This window comes from Malaclemys terrapin, chromosome 1 (assembly GCF_027887155.1).
Source record: "Malaclemys terrapin pileata isolate rMalTer1 chromosome 1, rMalTer1.hap1, whole genome shotgun sequence".
NCBI classification, from domain to species: Eukaryota; Metazoa; Chordata; order Testudines; family Emydidae; genus Malaclemys; species Malaclemys terrapin.
This window is the reverse complement of record NC_071505.1, coordinates 13,483,789-13,506,090: the sequence shown is the minus strand read 5'-3', so window position 1 is coordinate 13,506,090 and position 22,302 is coordinate 13,483,789. Positions and strand designations below refer to the sequence as shown.

At 40.0% G+C, this 22,302-nt stretch overlaps 1 protein-coding gene across 1 annotated transcript in view; it reads right to left on the bottom strand.

The window, feature by feature from the left end:
- Nucleotides 1-21,106, bottom strand: part of CELF2 (CUGBP Elav-like family member 2) — a 438,989-nt gene extending 417,883 nt beyond the window's left edge. The window contains exon 1 of the mRNA XM_054016397.1: nucleotides 20,796-21,106. Coding sequence (XP_053872372.1) covers nucleotides 20,796-20,848 — 53 coding nt within the window. The 5' untranslated portion in view covers nucleotides 20,849-21,106. The remainder of the gene's footprint in view (nucleotides 1-20,795) is intronic.
- Nucleotides 21,107-22,302: the final 1,196 nt, after the last annotated feature.

The window sequence follows — 22,302 nt, the reverse complement described above, 5'->3', positions numbered from 1 at the left end:
TATTTTAAATCTTTGGGCAGACAGCAAGGAAAGTGGTCAAGGGTTTGGAGAAATTTAGAATTTGAAGAGGAAGGAAAGCCTTAGGGGCTTGCACTCTGAAAATCTGGGTTCGATTCCCAGAACTGCCACAGATTTCCTGTGTAACCTTGGGAAAGTGCCTCTCTGTGCTTCAGTACCCCATCTGTAAAATAGGAATATTTCCTTTCCCCGACATTTTATTTAGACTGTAAACTCGTTGAGGGAAGGGCAATACCTTAATAGGCACATGCACAGTGCCAAGCACAATGATGGCTAAGTTGTATAGGTAGAACATTAACACAAATATTCAATAAGATAAATCTTGAACTTCCTCCAAAATTGAATATTTTTGTGGATACTGTATATTTATGTAGACCCCAGCCAAGCAAGGACAAGAAGAGCTGAACTTCTGTTGGCAGGTTTTTCCTGTAGTATTTCACAACCTTGGAAAGACGAAGCATCAGAAACCAACCACACACACAATCCCCATCACCAGTTCTTGGGAGAATTCCAGCTTCTAGATCCAGACTCAAATTCCTGATTGAATTTAGGGTCCTTGCTATGGATTTACAAAGCTGACAGCCAAATAGTCCATAGTTCTCATCATTAGCTTACCATTTCCTGGCAGTAGGCTAGGAATACCAGTGTCACACATGGCATCACTTTCATCAATATGTTGGTCAGGGATTGGAATGGAGGAACAAGTGGTAGTTGTACCCATAATGCCAAGCTCCACCCCACAATTTCAAAATACATGTGATCATAATTAGATTTCAGAGTTAATGGCCATTGAGGAGAAGGGGAGGGAGAACCTCACATCTCAAAAAAGTCTGGTTTCTGAATGGCTGCAGAATTTTCCGATCAGCATGTTAACCTGCAACAGTACACATTTGAAAAGCTCTCCCCAAACACAAAGCTAAAAACATCATTGGTGCCGCATGGCTTCTGATGGTGAAGACACCTAGAAGGCCTAAGAAATGTCACTTCCAATATCAGAAAGCTAGGATAAGCAGCTTCTTCTCTCTCTGCCTTAGAAAGGGATAAAGTACGTTAGAGCTTCTGAAAGGTGCCATGGAAGATGAAGCCCAGCCACAGAATTCAGGCAGCAGCTAGGCAAAGCTTCCCCTCTCTGTCTAAATCACAATGTGGAGAGACCATCTCTAGGGGTGAGATGGAAGTGTTCCCTCCATCTTAGTTTGGTGATGGGTGATTGCATAAAACCCTATCTGAAGGCCTTTCATGTAAGAAAAGCAAAACCAAAAGCCAAAACAACCCAATAGCAATAATAGCAAAAGCCCTAGTGGACATCATGGAGTCTCCAGCATTTCTCCTTTTTCAGTTTCTAAGCTCTGCTTGGGGTCGAGGTTTGGGAATAGAAAGGGCTGTTCATATTGTGAGTGTCACTACTGGTGGAAAAGGTTTAATCAAAAAAGAGGAAGGTTTTGCAACGTAAAAGATGGTCAGACTCCAATTTCATCAGATTGCCTCTGGAAGATCACCATGGCCCTTTCGAGTCTTTAGCGGCTCTCCTGCTTGTCCATTCATAGCATGCCAATTGGCTCTGGTTTCTAGGCTATGGACACGGAGAAACTAACTTATACCATGCCATATTCCTTTAAATTCTACACACTAAACATATTAACTTAATCAGCACTCACACAAACACGGCGTTATAGGATAGAACATAACCATGCGTCTCTACAGAGGTCCTATGTCCATTTATCAATAATTTGCAACTTTAACTACATAAAGGATCCCAATTCTCCCTGTTCCACTTGGGATGAAATTGTTCAAAAAGAATTTGATCAAATTCAGACCCGATAAAAGAGGCTATTCTGCCTTTACTAGCACAATCCTCGGTGTTGTTTAAATTGAAACAACTTAGATTTTGCTTCTTACAATTTTATTCTAAGAGAAGCCAGCAAGAGAATCATTGTTTTGGCCTCAAGGCATTCATCAAGCGCTCTTATTTCTTTCTTGAGTTCAGCAAGAGTAGCTGCTTTATCTGGTATACACTTGGATAGATTTTTTTTCCCCAGGAAGGTACTTCATTTTAGTGTACATAGAAACTGAGGGAAAACAGAAGCTAGAAACTAAAAATCTACCTGCTAAGGAACATTTACTCAAAGACAACCACAAGGCTCAAACTAATTGACAATTTCTGCTCGGGGCCCATGATTAGAATACCAGGGTTGCTGCAGGTAAGAGTGGGAAAGTACTAGCATAGCCATTGGCAAGAACTTGCACAATGCCTGTCATGACCTGCAGTTATCACCAATTTGGAAGCTCTTAAACTAGTCAAGTTGTACAGAAAAAGGAAATAAAAACCAAAAGGAGGCCTTGCTCTGGAAAAAGAAGAAGTTCAGGAGGCAATGACCATGATTTTAATTATTAAATGCGTATTCTAATCATGCCACAAGGAATATGCATTGGATCAGTTCTGAAGAAGTGAGGTTCTTACGAAAGCTAATGCTCCCAATACTTCTGTTAGTCTTAAAGATGCCACAGGACCCTCTGTTGCATTGGATCATGTTAACCAACACAGAAATACACTTGTAGGACTTATTGTTTTGTATGGCCTTTTACGGCTATAAGAGACGGTGCACAAATTTCTAGCGGTGTCTGGACACCATTGTGTAGGGCAGTGGTGGGCAATGGGAACAGCGAACTGCAGCCACTTGGAGCTATGGGGGGAGGGCAGTGCCTGCAGACGGTCAACATTAGCAAAATGTCTCACGGCCCACAATCAGATTACCCTGATGGGCTGCATGCGGCCCACCACTGGTTTAGGGCATAAGGAACACATAGGGGGCACATAGCTTTAAAACAGACTATGACTTTCTCAATTAATTGATCATCATCAGTTGGGGTTAACACCAACCAATGTGAAGTGACCCATTTTTGCACTGGGATGAAATATTTTGAGACCCAGGCAGTTGGGGATTGCAGAGTTGGGATGATGCTCCATGAAAGAATCTTTTTCCTTACAAAGTGACCCACAGAGCAGAGATGGTGGAAAATGACCACACTAGTATAGAAACACAAAAATGATCCAAGAGATGATGAAAAAAAAAATCATAAATAAGTAGTATGATATTCACATATTACTGACATCGCCCTTCAGCATGTCACACGAGCTGCAATATTAGCCATGCTGGACAGACGGCTAATAAGATTAAATTTCTTAGTTCCATGATAATGGTGGGGATTTTGATTAAAATAGAAGAAGTATTTGCATACTTGGTGCCAAATTAGGAAGGATTCAGTCATAAACTCATAGACTTTAACGTCACAGAATCACAGGGTTAAAAGGGACCGCCAGGGTCATCTAGTCTAACCCCCTGCCAAGATGCAGGATTGTTGTGTCTAAACAATTGAAGACAGATGGCTCTCCAGCGTGCTTTTGAAAACCTCCAGCGAAGGAGCTTCCACAACCTCCCTAGGCGTCTGTTCCATTGTCCTACTGTTCCTAATGATCATCTAGTCTGACCTCCTGCACATTACTTGCCCGTATCTTATTTAAGTATGAGGTCTTTTTAGAAAAATGCATATCCATAACGATCAACAAAATACTAAGATGTAGCATATTAGGCCAAGCAGCTTTAATTTGTCAGGAAAACTGCCATTCATCGTACATTATCTGGCCAACTGAATTACACAGGTGCCTAGGTTCCCCATGTTTGCTACTATATGACAGAAGTTACTAACAGACACGACATGGAAATATTTGCAAGTACACAGTAGCCATATCTGACCTATTCTAATAAGACACCTTTTTGAAAGGTTGATGCACGTACTCTAAATGCAACCTAGCGGAGTCTGACTCAAATCCAATTTTGGCCCATTCCTAACTGAGGTACAGGTCTAATGATGTCAGAAGGAGAGGAAGAAAAAGTTACAGGACAGTTGTGCAGCGAAAAGCACAAATGGGAGATAACCTCCTAAATCCCATTGAAATTCAATGTGATTTCAGCCCCAACTCCCTTACGGCTCCTTTGAAAGTCCCAGTCGATCAAAGAAACTGAACCTGAAACAAAATAAGCTTGTTTTTTATCCCCTACTTTGACAATATTAAAGAATCATTGAAGAATCAGAAATAGAATGACTCGATAGTTCAGTGTTTAGGGTACCCACCTGGCAGATGGGATCCCCAGGATCCCCAATTCTTTCTGCTCCAATGACTATTTATCCATCCACAGTGGAACAGCTTTAAACAGGAGAGTCTGAGGGAGCCCCACATCAGAATATCCCGTAGCTCAGGGGTGTTTCCCATCTCCCTCAGATATGGGAGACACCTATTCAAATCCTTTCTTTCCTTCAAGTGGGTGGGGGTGTCTTGAACCTGGGTCTCCCAGGATAAAGAAATTATAGAGCACTCACCTGGGCTGTAGGAGACCTGGGTTTAAGTACCCCCCTCTGACTGAAGGGAGAAGGGAAGCCCCCCGTTCAAATCCTTTCTCAGGAGTGTTCTAACCACTGGGACAGAAGTTATAAGTGGGCATAACTATCTCCTTTCTCTCCCTCCTTAGTTTTCTGTGGAGCAAGGCAGGCTAGGCCTGGGTCACCACCCAGCATGCTGGGTTTTGTGGAATGCATTCTAAGCCCTTTACTGTGGATTAATTAAAGTGACTGGAGCAGTCACCTCCTAACTGGATGCCCTACCCACGCGACTACCGATTTGTTCTCACTCTCTGGCCTAATGACTGCTGGCTTTTGTGGATGGTATTTTGAGGCACCTATCTCTCCCCATTTATTGTATAGGGAGCCAAGGCACCTAGTCCCTTTGTGGATGCGGGTTTCAGACACTACAGCAATGGACAGCAGTACGGAACTGAAAAGGAAGCCACTTGGGTTTTACTCCTGGCTCTCCCACTGATTTTGTGTGTGACCTTAGTCAAGACACTTCAAAACTGGTGGGCCAAAAAAAAAAAAAAAAAAAAAAACCACACCACACCCACCTATAGATATACAGCAGAAACTCACTGAGTTCACCCACTGCTACCATCCTTCTACTGGCTGCCTTCCCACTGCTACCAAGCACCCATCCTAGTTTTGGGTAATTTTTGAGAAGATACAGAAGTATAGGAGAGAAAGTTAAAAACTGATTATATGCGTGTTTGTAGACTTGCACATACGAATGGGCGTGAATTAGTTTGCATAATATAAAATGATCTCTTCAAGGACCTAAATGAAGAGACAAAAAAGGGAAATGATTAAGTTTGGCCACTCTTCACAGATTAACAGTTAATTTAATGTCACGTTCTATTTTATACTTTTGGACAGACTGGCACTGAAGTGACATCTACAACCACTACTGTAAAATACCTATGATTACACTTCTACTCACAGCCCAACAATCCACTATAAATACTGTTTAGCTTCTTACTATAATTCCATAGGATCTTAGAGTGTGCAGGTTTTTCTTTTATCTATTCAATTTAATAGCCAGTATTTGTATTGTGCTTTGAAAAGTGCTACCTCACATCACCTAAACAAGTGCCCGTACATATCCAGGGGTGGGCATCTGTTACATTAAAGCAGGACTTTTATGAAAAATAGGCTGTGTACTTCTGAACAGAAATTATGTCCTGCTTAGATTAGATGTAATGCAATGGCTTTCAAAAGGGAAGAAAAAGGAAATCAATACCTTCTGGAATATTAACAGAATTGTTGAAAAGAAACAAATAGAACTTCTCCCACAGTGCATCTTCCTGGAATACTTTGGCACTTTTTTCAGGAAATGTAATTCTGTTATACAAGATTTTAGAATTTTGAAAGCTAAAGTGATATTTTAAATAGCATTTCAAGCATTCCAAACTATCACAGACTGCACTGATTAAAACAGGGTAATAAAAAGTGTTTCCTAAATAGGTTTATGAATCAGATTGTTTGAAGATGCCATAAAAATTATATACATTTATTTCCCCTCCCCTAAAATGCCTTGTTGCAAAGTCACCTGATTTGAAATGGTCCAGAAGTCTTGTGTGTATAAATATGTACATTGATTCTGATAAAATACATGAACACTCAGTGAAAAAACTATGTTGCTCTCTGTAATATTTCTTCAAAGTATAAAGGACAGGCGCTAGTCTCTTGATTTGTGTGTGTCAGTATTATGGATTAAAATGTTCCCTCTGTCAGATAACCTGTTGAGTCCATGCTACATTTCATAAGAATCCCAATGAGCAGCAAACATAACTCATAAGCTAGTTACATCCACATCCACCCTTCCCCCAAAACACCAAACATTTAATCATGCCCTGAAATATTAGCTTTAACCTTATGTAAGCTGCATATGAAAACACAAATCTTACTATCACCTGTTTAAAATGTTGGCAAGATTCCCAAGTAAAGAACAATTTGGGAGAAGACCAGGAAACTTTAAGCAAAGCATTCAAACCAAGCCTGCTCCAAATAAGCAAACATGATCATCTGCCAACTAAAATATCACATTTGTGTTAAAAGTACAAGAAAGATATATACAGAACAAGAGATTAGCCTCAATCAAAAGCCCCACAATCTAAATATCCCAGAACTAGGGTAAATTTAGTTATGGTTCCAAACATTCTGACTGACTTCTATCTCTACAGGCGAGGTCAAGGGTATGACCCCTTATGGGTCACAGTATCAGCAATTCTAATTAAAAAGTTAATGGTAGTTAAGGACAGGCAGCAGTAGAGGTGGGTAAATAACTGATTTTTCTTTTTGCTGGGAATTCTGGGAAACAAAATAAAGACAAAAATTTGGTTCAGGTCCAATCACCTCCCCACCCACACCCCTCACTTTGTGAATGGTACCCACGTACCCATGTGAATCTAGCAAGAAAAAAAAAAGTGGTTTTTGCCAAAATTATTTGGCACATCTGTGTCAAACTCATGACTAGTTTTGAGTCGAGTTGGCATGTTGTAGGATGTGTTCAGGACCAGACTGAGCCTTAATCCCCCAGCACCATAAACCTTGCAACTTTGGGCAGTTCTCATCCAAAAGATGAGAGTCACGTTTGGCTCATTATGTAGATTATCGGCCTGATTGTCATGGATCCAGATAGTAGGAGATAATTGGTGTGTAGCACTTTTGAATGTATGGACAACTATCTGAACTGAGTCTCAGAAACTTCCAATTTATACTACTTCCGTTGCCTCATGGAAGTTGATAGGTGTGGAGCTCATTTGAAAACTTGGCCCTGAAAATTATAATTTTTGTACTTGTGTTTTAAAAAAAAAAAATACATGACTTTTGTACAGCACTGTCTCCAGGACAAACAAAACCAAACAGAAAGGACTCCACCCAGCATTCTGTGATTACACAAGCCTTGGCTTGGTTTAGATTCTTCTTGGACAAACAAAAGCACAAATACAGTGTCTCAGAGTATAGTCATGAGGATAAGAATATTGGATAGTTAATTGTTTTTGAAAAGCTCCTTTGTGAACAATGTCTTTGAATTCATTCTCTTTAACTGTGTTTTTATATTTATTGCCAGCACAAATCATACTTTTTTAAAGATGACCTTCATTCTTTCCTAAGCACATTTGCAGCTCATCAATCAGCACAGCCTAAACATCTCTGACATCTTTTGCTGAAGTTAGGTAGCAATTTTTGCTTCACGTCTCTGTATGCACTTCAAAATTCTTTACTATGAAACTTTGGGTCAACAAAAAGGCAGATGCTTCTATTCAGGTTTAAGAAATGTTACTTTGGATCACAAGTGATTATTATGTAGAGGGAAAAATAAAAATACCACAACGGAAGTAGCGTAAATCAGAAGTTTCTGAGACTCAGTTCAGATAGTTGTCCAATCCAAACTACCTCTCCAAACTTAATGGGGCTGGAAATCTTGTGTGAAGTGGGTCTCTTGCAAGATTACATTATTTCCTATTTCTGCCTCAACCTGAAATGCTACATTAACAGTCCAGAACTGACCACTTCTAATGTTCAAAAATTATGAGTCAGGCAGCAAAAATCATGAGATTTTTATTAACATTTTGGGTTCTTTGTATTCAGGGTGTACTTGAGTCACATTTTCAAACTTCTCTCTGCACCCACAATGCCTAAAAAGTTACTAAACAAGAAAGATTCCAACATAGTCACTTGTCTCTGGGATCTGGGGCTGTAACCACAACATCAAATCTTGAAAGACTAAAATCATGAGACTTGCCAACACTGCAGTATATTTGGTTCTTCCTCTCCCAACTAGAAAGAGGAAGTGTGTGGCGGGATGGTGGAGGGGGAAAAACAACTTAAAATGAAATTCTCCAAACATCATAAAAAAGTTTGGACTCACTTCCAGTTGGGGGCTGGTGGAGGTTTGGAGTCTGTTCTATTTTCTTCAAGCTGGTTTGTCCATCTCCAACATTTGTAGAAATGAGACATGATTTCCAGAGCTAGATCTAGAAGACTTTCTTCAAACTTCAGGGCTAGGGGTTTTAGTCCATTTAGCACAGGAATGGGAGCTAGTTACAAAGCTGCTATCCAGACTTTGATCCTAATGTATCAAGACTCACTGAAGTTTAGAGGTGTGTATTTAGGCTTATCTAGAAACCTGAGAAAGTCAGTTTGGCTGCATTATGCCTTTCTAATGTGGTGAGAGGGGGGGAAAGAATCACATGAAAAGGAAAACAACCTAGTATTTTCAAAAGAAAATTCTCCCTGCAAGAAATTCTGCCTGGATATATGGGTCTTTCAGGGACTGCCTCACACTAGAACAAACAGGAGCCAAAAGTGGGCCAACAACAGACATTTCAAGGTAATCTGTGCACACACTGCAATTTTTAACTTATATATTTTCAACACACACCCAAGGGGAAAAGCTGGGTCTTATGGATTGGGAAAGTTTGTGTTGCAACCATAGAAAAGGTTGTGTGATCTTGAAAGCTCCAATACCCAACCTCAGGGCTATGCTGTGAAATTATCTATGACCAGCACTGCATCAGAGATCAAACTCCCAGAAATGAAATAAGAATTCTATTTATGAACAACTTTGTTGTAATATATCAACTATGTGCAAGCTGTTGGTATGGCTAGCTGCCACCCAATCAAGGTTAAAAATGAACAGCCTTGCAGCTGAAATATAACTAACGCTACATTATTCTACCAGATTTTGTTAGGTTGGCAAATTTGTAACAGAGATTTACGCAGTGTCATCATAAAGTGCAGAAGTAATATTTTCTTCTATGTAGATTTAATAAAGAAGAAAAAGTTTCACCAATGTAAATATCCCCCACAACAAGGGACAAATTCCTAAATGTTAAAAAAGTGTTATTTACCTACCTGAGAGCACTTGTAGTTCAAAGAAAATTGAAGTTAAAATGGCTACAGGGAATGATGCTTTAATGCAATTTAAAATTAATCTGTGGAACTCACTGCCACAGGATATGTTGAGACATTACTTTAAAAACAGAAATTTATTTACTAGGAATGTCATCTTCACTAACACAAGGTAAGACAAATGTTGTTAGTGCGCTCTCTCTTCATAGCATAAACTGATCACGGGCTGGCATCAAGAAGAAATCTCCCTTCATATTATATTGTACAATTACGTTAAGTTTGTATGGTTTTAGTCCCATCATAGGAATGTAGGAATTGCCATATATGACCAGACCAATGATTTATCTAAACTGATATTCCCAGGGCTGGCTCCAGGCATCAGTGCAGGAAACAGGTGCTTGGGACAGCCAATAGAAAGGGGCGGCACGTCTCGGTCTTCAGCGGCGGATCCCTCAGTCCCTCTTGGAGGGAAGGACCGGCCGCCGAATTGTGGCCGAAGAATGAAGCGGCGCAGCAGAGCTGCCGACGAAGTGCCGCCAATCGCGGCTTTATTTTTTTTTTTCCCCCTTCGCCGCTTGGGGCAGCAAAAAAGCTGGAGCCAGCCCTGGATATTCCAGTATCTAACACGTACCAGGAAAGTGTTATAATGGTCAAGTTATGGGTAACCTACCAAATATGGGAAGTTTCTTCCTAACCTCAAAAAGTTAGTGGCTGGTTAAAGCAATGAGAGCTTATATCCCTTCCAATTATTTTGTATCCTGTCTAGTGTAACTGTGGATGTTTTCATTAGCCATATAAATCCTTTCTTAAAAATCCTTAGCATCAATGGTATCTACTGCCACTGTATTCCATGGACTAATTGGCCTGTGACCATAAACAGTATTTTCTTTATCAGTTTTAAATCTGTTGCATATCTCCTTGTCCTTGCATTATTACCAAGTGTGAACAATACAGTGTCCATTATTTTATATCCTTTTCCCTTTAAACTAAACTGTCCTAACCTTTCACTATCTCCTCATATGGAAGTCTTTCCATGCTTCTAATCATCAACCAACCATCTTTGGAAGCCTTCTGTTAAAAGTCGCTCTCTATTATCTTTCTGAAGGCATTCAGAATTGGCCTATACCAGAGACAGAACGCCACACTCCCATATATGGAAAATTGGTTTGTTACAGTACAGCAGCTTTTACATTTTTAGGATTTACTAAGCAGCCATCAGACAGACTTTAGTGTCTGAACTTCCTCTCTTAAAGGCACGTTTTAGTCAAACTTAACAGTCTAATCTTCTAGCTTCTGGAGAATCTTTAAAAATACCCTGCCCCCACAACACCCTATTGCTGAACTAGTTCTACTTCCTCTTCCCACTTTCACCGTATAGGGTAGATACGTGCAAACATCCTGTGTGGCCTGACTGTGGCTGCAGAAGGCAGGAACAGATACAAAACAAAATATGGAGAACTAGTCCTTTCTTTCCTCCAGTTTGTCATGTGTTTTAATTATACTGAAATCCAAACTCCAACATTATCTCACCTCCCAATCATAGACTGGGTTATGTATATGGCTCATTTTAATCAATGAAGCTTAATCTTTCCTGTTGCTATACTCTTTATTTTCATAGTATCAGCTTTGTTTAATCCATAACCCGAAGCTCAAATATTCTAGACCCAATCTTGTAATACGCAGAGTTTAATAGGAAAACAAGGCAGTGAATTAGTTGAAACAGGATTGGTCTGAGTACTTAGTATATCCATGTTAGGTTTTTCTGTACAGTACTTTTTTGTTGTTGTTCACTATCACCGTACATGTGCACTTCACTGGTTAACTGTCAGTTTACTCAAGTCCCTCCTTTGGAGACTCATTTCTTCCACAATGCCTGCAAGTAAAGATGTGTAATTATAACACAATTCCAAACTAATATTACCGTTATGATGTGCATGTATCTAACCTAAGTTACTGAATGATATTATGGCTGTAACTTTTTTCTTTTCTCAGCCTGTTCCTGCCTATTGTGATTGAGTGGGGGTAATAAACCTCATGTCAACAAATTATATTGTAAACTCTTCCACACAGTGTCCATTTTTTTGTTTGTTCTGTAACGTGCCTAGCACACTTTCAGTGCTATAAAATATAGCAATTGTGTTGCTGTGCAATTTCCAGAATCTCTTCCTCAGCTATACAACACGTGTGTGTGTGTGTGTGTGTGTGTGTGTGTGTGTGTGTGTGTGTGTGTGTGTGTGTGAGAGAGAGAGAGAATCGCACCCCCTCTCACTATTGAAGTAAAAGGAATGGAATAATTAAATACATTGTTTTCAAAACACTTGTTACCCTAGAAACATTTTGATTGCTATCACTAGGCAGGATTACTGTTGCCGAGAGTACTTTTGGGGGTATGTAGAACTGTTAGAAGTCAAAGTAAGCATCTTACTTTTCTTGTACAAGATTGCATCCAATTAATTCTTCTGATCAAAATATATCAAGAAAAGTCCCAAAGATCTCCAGGTAAAGCAGTGGTCTGCCTGACATTAAAGCATTGTGCAACAACCCTCTAGAGTCTCACTTGTTTTAACTGCTCACAGAGTCTAAACTCTCATTAGCAAGAGGTTTTATGGATCAAGATGGCTAGCGGAGCAGCTCACTGCCTACACATGTAGTTTCAATTCTCACTGTACGGTTGTGGGATCAGAGTTCTGAGTTACTGCAATCCCAGAGCTGTGTGGGAGAACACAGTTACTGTAGGTTAAACTAATGTACTATTTTTGTGCAGGGGGAAAATAAATAGTGGTTGCAAAATCATGACAATCACCACTCAAATGGGTGTAAAACACTTTAAAAAAATATTTCACACACTATGAAAATATCACGTCAAGGACTTCAAATTCTGTTTCTCCAGTTTCCAATATTTGCAGTTATATGCAGTTTGTGTAGCTACCATCCCAGTCTAACGAGCCCAGGATGATCAGTGGATTATGCTGATTTTGTGAGTCTATTTGAAAGATGACCCAGAGAGCACAAGCAGAAGACAGGTTCATCTATTTTTACCCCAGTTTTTAAATAAGAAAAACTATTTAACTAATGAATTAAAGCTTAATGTAGCTTTATCTCCAGGAGAGTTTTGGTGTCCAGATTGCAAAGGAGATGCAGCATAAAACTGGACATCAACAGGCTTGAAATAGTTTATGTAATAAGTGCTCTGGCTACAGTTTCCTCCACCCTTAGATACAGACCCTTCCTGTATTAAAAGAAAGATACACAGTTCTTTTTAAAAACATTATCTCAGGTGGTGTAGCAAGTCAACATAGCTTCACTGATGTCATTGGAACTTTGCCAGCTTACACCAGCTGAGCAGCTAAGCCCAGCAATGCTTTCACATGAAAAATTCCCCATGGACTTCAACGGGCGTGTAACAAGTCCTCTGCCCGGCCTTCTTCCTGGGGCCCACTGGCTGCCCCAATAAAGCACAGAGAGGCTTTTCCTTCTGCAGCACCCGTGGCTTTATTTACAGACTTCTCCCACCACCAGTGATATACTATATACAGTTTGCAGGCCTTACAATCTCTACTTCCACCCAGCGCCTGCTCTCAGCCCGGAGACTGACCTTCCCCTGGCCATCCCCCCTTCCTTCTGGCTGCCAGCCAGCCTTTATAGCCCTTAAACCCTCAGGCCCACAGGTGCAGCCAGTTCTAAAGGCCAGGCACCAGACTTCTCCCCAGCCCCAATCTATTTCCCCTGACTGGGGCTGGCTGAGCAGGGGCTAATTAGGTGCCTCTGCACCAGCACCCTGCTACAGGGAGTTACATGTGCATGAACGCGGTGGGATCAGCACCTAATGCCACCCCTCTGCACAGTGCAAGCCTCATGGCCCTTCCTTTCTTCCCTTTCCCACCCAAATAAATTCCTCCCTGGCTTCTGACACTCCTCAGGTCCATATGAACCCTTTAATTTTAAAGATCAATTGGAGTGTTCGGCCGAGTTCTGACTGTAATTGCCAAAATTGTAAACTGGTGCTGGGGACAATTTTCTATATTGAAGCCCCAGCGGCTGCTAGACCTTTAGTAATGAACAGTGCCGGTTTTTGGCGCACGCTCTCAAAGCCTGCAGGACCAGTTTCAAAAACTAAGGCTGTTCTTTAGGGCAGTAAACAGGGACCATTAGCAAATATGCCTGACACCTCCACTTCCAGTGCAATCTCAAAATGCATAATAAAGTTAATTTATGCAGCCCTTCTCCTGCTAAAGGTGCTACCAATTGGAATACAAACTATGTTAATCCACCAATGACATGCAACCCCCGCTGGGTGAAATGTAGCAACTATTTGCTTGCTTAGAGCAGTAAGACACAAGAGTCTGGGACAGGAAATGATGTTAACATCATCCTATTAAAACTTACAGGGGAATTTAGGTACAGGTGGTAGAATGTGATCACCCAGATTGGAATTCATCCAGGATTCATGCTCCTCTTGCAATATAAATGCCATGGGAAGTAGATTGTTGGGGTGCCATGTAACATTGCATTGTCTGTGCAAGTTATAAACCTGTTGTGTGTGCAGACAGAACACAAATCCATGTGCATTAGCTGCAAACTAGAGAATGACCTTCCACCATTCCTCACTTAGAAACAAAAGTTCCTCTCTAGAGCCTGTAAGACTGAGAATTCTCTTAATTTAACTTATACAGAAAGGCAGATGAAAAGTTATTTTAAAAGCCTTTTCTTCCTAAGAATGTATACCAAAACCAGAACAATTCAAGATCAAATTTAGAGTTTCAATCAAAATTAAATCTTTCATTCAAAACTATTTACACCAACATGCCATCTTAACAGTTAAACAGGTGACCTGGAGAGTCGGATCTTTCAGATCTCAAAACGTGAATGAGAAGATAACGTTAAATCATGAGAATCCTGTCCTCTATTGACAGTCAAAAGCATGCCAGGCAATGATGTGCTACCGATGTTTTATAAAAGGTGACTTCCCAGTCCACCCCCCGCCTTTATTCTATGACTCAATGTGCTAGCATGAATATGCTTGTACAGAAGAGGTAGAAGAACTGTGGAATCCATTCACTTGGTTTTCCCACTCATAACAAAAGATGCTTTGTCACAGCCAAGGAAACGGCACTTAAAAGTTATATTAAGTACAATTCACAGGAAACATTTTGTTCCTGGAAAATACAGTGCATACTGATAGTCTAGCAGAGAGTGTTCAACTGGGGGAGTTTGAAATGAAGCTTGGAAGGAGTTAAGAACTTGTAGGGTGCATTGGGGTTATACTGCACATGGAAATATTTTTTTAAACACCCGATACTTGGGGTATTTTTAGGTGCCCCAGAGGCAGTGATAGCATGAACTCTATTGGGAGCCAAGATCCAATTTCCCTTTCAAATTGCTGGTGCAATCTTGATGACTGGCCATTAAATAAAAGAAATAGGTTATTCTCTATGTAAACATGGATAAAATCAGATGCACCTAGACAGTAAGGGTCGACTCCCGCTCCTATTGGAATCAATGGCAAAACTCCCATTAACTTTAGGGCTTGATCCCGCACCATTAAATGGTGTTTCTTTTTCAGCACATGTAGAGCGGAAGCGAAGGATTCCTGCTCCATAGTTGGGGATGGTAACAGACTCACATCTTCTATGGATCAGGCAAAGAGAGGGAGAGGTAAACACCCTGACCAGCGGATAATAGTACCAATGATTTGGAGAGGGTTCAAAAGGGGGTATGAATATCAAGTTCATGGATGACAAAGCAAGGAGAGATCTCACGAAAGATAGGATTAAAATGCAATACAGAGGAAAAATGGGTTGGAGTTTAGAAAATGCGGAACAATAAGTATAAGCGCAGAGAGATCCACATAGGAAGGAATAATTCAAATACACACATATAGAACCAGGGAATAATAACTAGGCAGAATAGGATGGCTATGCAATAAAGAAGGAACTTGGGTTACACAGTAGCTGATAAAGTGTCAGAGTCAAGAATGTAACTGAGGTTGCAAAAAGCTACATTGAGGTTGCAAAATGTTATACTGAGTTGTACGAAACAGGAGGATTACAGGAAAAACAAGCAAGGCAATTCACCATTGGTTAAGCCACAATTGCAGCATTCAGTTCCAGGCACGGCACTTTAGAACAGAAGGTTCTACGAACCTCAAATTACAGAGTTCAACCAACCAAAATTCTAGGAAACTCCAAGGATGTCCAGTCTAAAGACAAGACACTGGAATAAGAAAAAAGATGTTATAAATGAGCCAGAGATGACTTGTCCTCACTAGGGCTACATTTTGATCCCATTGAAATAAATTAATTATTTGTATTATGGTAGCACCTAGAGGCCCCAAACCAAGACTTTGGTCCCCACTGTGCGAGGTGGTGTACAAACTCAGGGAGACAGGTGCGCTGAAGAGCTTACAATCTACATCAGTGGTTTTCCATTGTTTTTTCATTTGTGGACCCATAAAAAAAAAAATTTCAAATGGAGGTGCAGACCCCTTTGGAAATCTTACACATAGTCTGCGGCCCCCCAGGTTGAAAACCACTGATATAAATAGACAAGACAGGCTATTATTATCCTTGTTTTTATAGATGGGGAACCGTGACACAGCGAGATTAAGTGACTTAACTGAAGTCACATATGAAGTCTAAAACAACCCGCAAATTGAAACCCTCTCTTCCTGAGTCCCAGTCTCCTGCCTAAACTACAAGACTATACTTCCTTTCCATAGTAAAACTCCTAAGGACTTCAGGGGGACCAGGAGCCAGTAAATTAGAAAGTGCAGAACCAGACCAAGTTTAATTTCAGGTTTAAGAACAATTTTACAACATTTGGGCAGTGAACAGACTGCTGACAAACATGGTAGAATTGCCTTCGATGGGAGATCAGGTTATTAATTGGAGTCACGTGGCTAAATCCTCAATGCAGCACTTTGAAAATTTAGCAACTTGTGTCCAAGTGAACAAGGCGCACAGTGAGTTTTGTCAGCAACCTTGATACAAAAAAATCAAGGAAGATTTCTTATAAGACTGTGGAAATGGTGGAAGCCCCATTTAAAGATAGACTAAGCAAGTTTGAAAAAAAATATAATGTATGAACAAATCCTGCACTGACAGAGAAATGGACTAAATGATTTAATTGGTTTAATCTGTCTCCAACACCTACATTGATCTATTTGCTAGTGTACCATTTTGCACTTAATATATTCTTTGAAATACTCTATTCTGTCTTTACTTCTGCCTGGAACCCAAACATGGGAACACTAACTCAAACTGCTCTGCCAGTATTTTCGGCTGTGATTTTAGGGCACATCTGGAGAAATATGTCAGGTATGTGAAATGAATACAGACCCCACCCTTTCCCACTAAATGGATGAAGGAAACCTACTTACACATAGCAAGGAACTTAGTCTTTACCCTTGATGCATATACTAGCCATTTTAATTGGCTTGAGCCAGTTCTGTGTTGTATTGTTGAAAAGTAGCCCCTAGATGTTGAACCTGGCCCTGGTTGCCTGCTGCCAGCTCCACCTGGCAGAAGGGTTACAGAGAAGAAACCCAGTTGTATTTTGCTAACCTACTTATTTTAAAATGAAACCCCAGAGAACTCTTGTGCAGAAATTCTAACTTCCTCCCAGCATCAATCATTTGTGTAACCAACTCTGACCTTCACAGGCCTCCCTTGACTTTAGTGTATTATATGATCTGTATTTTTGAATGGGTTAACTGGAAAGCAATTTCCTCAATGTGTTTTCAGTCAACATCAAATGTACATGCCTTCTCCTCACATATTTATTTTTTGCCTAACAAACATATTGTGACTATTAAAAGGGAAATTGGATTCTCTATTAACGTCCAAATTCCATTATCTGTATTTCAGAGTAGTGACAGAATCCAGGATTGTGTTTCATAGTCAGGCCTCTTTTAAGGGGGTTGGAGGAGGTTCCCTAAGGCCTCAGAGTAAAATATAGCTTATAAAATTCTTTTCCAAAAGCTGTTACATGTTGGGTGACCATATAGCAATGAAATGGTCTATCTACATCCTGGAGAGGGTACAGCAGCCCTGGCCACCATGCTCATTAGTACCAATGAGATACAGTGGCAGAAGTAAAATAATCAGTAACTACCATCCATTTCCCCATTAATCAAAGCTATCTCTGTTTATTACTCATTTATGTAGATGGTTTCATTCTGGCAGATTATTAGGTAGAGTACGCATCACACAGTAATACTTCTGCTGTTTCAGTTAAATGATAAAGAAAACAAAATCCAGGAAAGTCCCATGCTAGCAACTGAAACTGGCATCCAAACATACCATGGTCCAACCCTCTTTTCCCATTCTATAAGCAGAAAAACATGCAGCAACCAGATCTATCTTAATACATGGGCAATCAACCTGGGGGGAAAATACTGTAGAGAACTGTTGGTGTTGCACTCACAAATAGCATGATTCCAGTCTGTTGTTTTGGTTTTTCCCTGGTTTTTCACTAGCCAAATATAAATCTTCCTAAGTTTTAAAAATTTTATCCCTGAACCCCATTTACAATGAGATTTGGACACTGTGTGGAGGGGAAAGCCTTTTGGCAAAGTCGGTCTTCACCGCTGTTAAATTGTGAAGGGTGGGGATCCGCTGCTTTAGGGAAAAAAGGGTTCAGTACTGCAGGAGAGATTGAAAAAGGTTACAAATCACATGAAAGCCTCATCTTCACTCCAAAAACAAGTATATTCTGAACTTGAACTAACTCCCATTAAAATCCTGCAGAATTCAAGGCAGTTTGTAGTTTTCACACGTGTCAAAGACAAAGCTCTCCTATAGACTTTAATTCAGACTGCTTACTTGTGTGAAAAAATCACAAACTGCCTTGTCTTCTCTAGGATTTCACTGCAAAATAATCTAATAAATTAAGGACACTCCTTTTATTCATAGTGAAGAGAAGGTCCAAAAGGTGGATCCAAACTCAGTTGGTCCGTGCAGCGCGGAAGGCATTCAAAGGGGTACTGGTGTCTACATGTGTATATAGACAGGTACCTCTCTGACTCGCTCTACTAGCTCTTTTGGTTCCACCTTGTAAAGTTGAAGGCTTGCAGAAAATTCTTGAAGGCCCTAACTCTTTCCCTTCCTTATGTCTTACTATATTGTCTCTACCGCTCTCGACCAATCCTGGCTTCATTGCCCCATTGGTCTGCTTCTTCCATAACTGTGTGTGTTCCTGCATGCTACTTTTGCTCATAGAAGGTAATGATGAGCTGGTCTCAAGCCACTCCCCTCGCCACATTTAAATCTGTCCCAAAGACTCACTTTTCTTGGCACCACAATGACTACAAGAAATGGGCCGACTAACTAATCTACTTATTTCCTTAAATACCACAAGTAAGCTTCACAGTTATATGAAAGGAGAGACTTCAGTGTTGAATGGGAAGGGCACTGAAGCTTAAGTTGGAAATTGGTATGAGGAAGATGAGAGGCTGAAATGTTAGGGGAAAGGGGAGATGGATATAGTATGTTTAACTTAATCAAGTAGGACTAGCCAACAAATAAACATGTAACTAATAAGCTTTATCATTTTATCCCTCTGATAAAGGGATTCAGCATACAAAGTTACCTATCTGGGTCATCTTTAGTTGTGTTTTCTCTGTTTGGAAAATATTTTAGCATGCACATGCACCACAATCTAAATTACAGGTGATATCCGTGCGAGAAATCGCACAAGCATAATATAAATTATCATGCGCCTTTGACCTTCTCACTTGCCCTCTGTCCACCAGTCCATCGGCCCTGTGACTTAGGCAAACTTTCCAAAGCACTGGGCACCTTCAAACAGTCATCATTTAAAAAACAACAACAATTTGCCAAAGAAACATTTCTTCCACTCATCAGGCACGCTTCAGGCCTAGGTCAATGGCATTCTCTCTGTGCTGAAGTTCATTGTCTCATGGCCCAGTTCAATCTGGCTTTACTAGCATAGGGATACAAAAGTAGTCCCAGTAAAATTTACTCTCCGAAACTTTCCTGAAAGAGCTTTCCTGTAATGCGTGTGACATACAGAGATACTATGGTGTTACAGCTAAAAGTTTACCGGCACTCATTTGGGATGTCGTGCATAAACCACTCATTGTTTCATCCCCTTGCAAGTAACATGGTCATCCAAAACCCATGCCAATAAAATCTTTATGCTGCACCCATAACATACTCTTATTTTATGCATACACTGTATATCCAATATTACTATTGCTGTAAGTAAGCACACAGCAACGCTGAATTAAAATAAAATATTTTAAAAAAGGAATTGTGGCATTTTGCTTAGTGGAAAAATAAGTTGAAGCTTTCCAAATACTGACAATCCCAGATGTTAGAAAAGCAAACTTGCTGTAAATCCGGCTATGCCCTATAGCCCCAGACCCAGACGAGGACCAAAGAAACATTTCATTTTTGATAATGCACAGCACCTTGCAAATAGGAGAGAAAAGATTCAGGGAAGCAATACATTTAAGATAGATACTACGTTTGTTCATTTTTTTGAATTTCTTCTGCAGCGTTAAATAGAACATCACTAATCTAAGCACTTTAAAATGTATATGCCAAGAAGATAAAATATACCTGACTGCCACATTTGTATAAGGAACACAGCACAGATATGTTTGACACACATCCAGGAGTGTTATGTGCTACCTCTGAGTATTGGGATAGTGTAAAAAAGTTAGGAAACAAACTTGTCAGTGAGATTTAATTTAGTCTGATATCACCAACTATTTTCTTAAAAGGTAAGTTACTGTAAAACTTCCAACTTTTATAATTCCATACTCTTAAAGGACAAGACATGCAGTTAGAATATCAGTAAGCCTGATCAGTTAGTACCTCAGGGCTTTCAAATGAATGTTTTGCAACATCTGCATCAGGTAATAAAGAGAAGGATTAGATACAATCTTGGTCACTTTTAGCTTAAGTTTTCTATGTGTTTCAGTATTATTTTAAAATAAATTTCAGGGATAAAGCAACAATCTCTAGCAATTTTCAAATGTCAAATTTATGAATTAGAGATTACCTAAAGATTCAACAGCCCAAAATACGTAACAACAGCCCAAAATACGTAACAACAGCCCACTTCTGTTTCTTTTCCCTAAAAGAATATTTATCCTTTACTGATCAGCTCTTACCCTCTCTTTAACTATTCAGAAGTTTCCTAAATGTTCCCCTAGGAAGCAACACGATGCAAACAAAGAGTTAATTCTTTTGCAGTATCAACTGGTGTTAGACTTACTATTAAATTTAATTTACAGAGTAATCTCCATTTAAAAAAAAAAAAAAGATCAGTACTTCCTTGCTGCACTGTAACACCGAGAAGTATATTTTAAATGCTCCCTGGAGTCTCTCTAAACATCTGCTTAAAGGGTTTCTGTATCTTAAAGGGATCTAATTACTAGAAACTCCTCCGTTACTTAAGCCCAGGGCTCACGTTTCAATTATAACTCAAGTTCCAGTTAATTTGGGGTGAACCACTGTACCAAAAGGAAGAAAACACAGGCCTACCTTAAAACTTTCCAGCCTTTCAGTGGATCCAGTTCAGAGATTATAGAAACCATTGTATTTAAATAATAATAAAAACACTGAAGAGAAGGCTAACCACAAAAAGCAGCAGTGTACTCTACTCAGCGTGGGAATGAAAACAGCCCCAGCACAGCTCTTCCTACTTCTCAAGCTGATAAGCACTTGTCCCAGCTTCTCTCCACCCCCAAAATCAATCTTGTGCTATATTGCTTCACGGTCCCAGTTTCATTTCTCCACCACTACCTTTTAAAGCCCTTGTAATCTGCTCCAACTGATCAAATTTGACCTTTTTGTAGCCCACTTTATTCCAAGCACTGCTCTGAGTTAAATCTCTCTTTATTAACACCGTCCTCCTTGGCTTTCTTTTTGGAACAAACACAGATCAAGCTTGAAGCCTCTAGACTTTGCCAGCAATCATTTACAGATTACTGCAAGCTGCAGTCTTCTCCTTCTGTGTATTTCTTCTGCCTCTGAGGTTTCATATTCTCTTCTGAAGATTGTTTAGGATCTCTGCTTTCCCCCTTATTTTGTGCAGTTTAGATTTTCTGACACTTTAAAGCGGGGACTTTTTAAAAGTAACTTTCTCCCTCCCCCTTCAAGCTGTTCAGAACCTTTACAAATTTGGCTTAGTTTTGTTTTTAAATCTCTAACAGATTTGTTAACTTAAGCTACAATTCAAAGCAGCCTGATTTCTGGTAAGGCTGCTGTTCTTGTAGAATAAAAAGCAAACTCGGATGTATCCCCTCAGAAGCTTGAATGGGGAAAAGGTGTCTGTTTAATTCCTTCAAAGCCATTTCTTCTTTTTGTTGCTTCTAAAAAAGAAAAACCCACCACTACTACAGCGTAGTATTGTAAAGACAGTGCTCTGGGCCAATGTGTAGTAACTTAAAAAACCTAAGGGGTTGCTTCCTTTGTACTTTTGATTAAAATTTTTAGCACTGGTTCCAGTGCATTTGAATATGTCTGTGTTAAGTTTTTCTCCTTTTAATGTCCCCCATTCAAAGAAAGGCATTATAAAAATGATTGTCCTCTCCCTTTCATGTCCACTGATTGGCTGGATGGAAGATGTTCCTGGGAGCCCACCTCCTTCTTAAAATTCTGCCACAAGCAAGCATCTTCAGAGCAAACTTTTGGAAGGGATCAGAGCATCCAAGGTTACACAGGAAGTCTGTAACAGAGCAGTAAGTTGAACCCTCATCTCCCAAGTCCCAAGCTAGTACCCTAACCTCTGGACCATCCTTCCTCAGAACTGTTCTTCACTCCTCCTGAGAATTTGTTGAAACTCTAGAAAAGAACAGAATTATCAGTCACATAGATGAACCCAATATGTTGAGGAAGAGTCAACCCAGATTTTGTAAAGGGAAATGATGCCTCACCCATCTATTAGAATTCTTTGAGGGGGGTCAACAAGCATGTGGACAAGGGTGATACAGTTGATACAGTGAACTTGGACTTTCAGAAAGCTTTGACAAGGTCCCTGCTCTTAAGC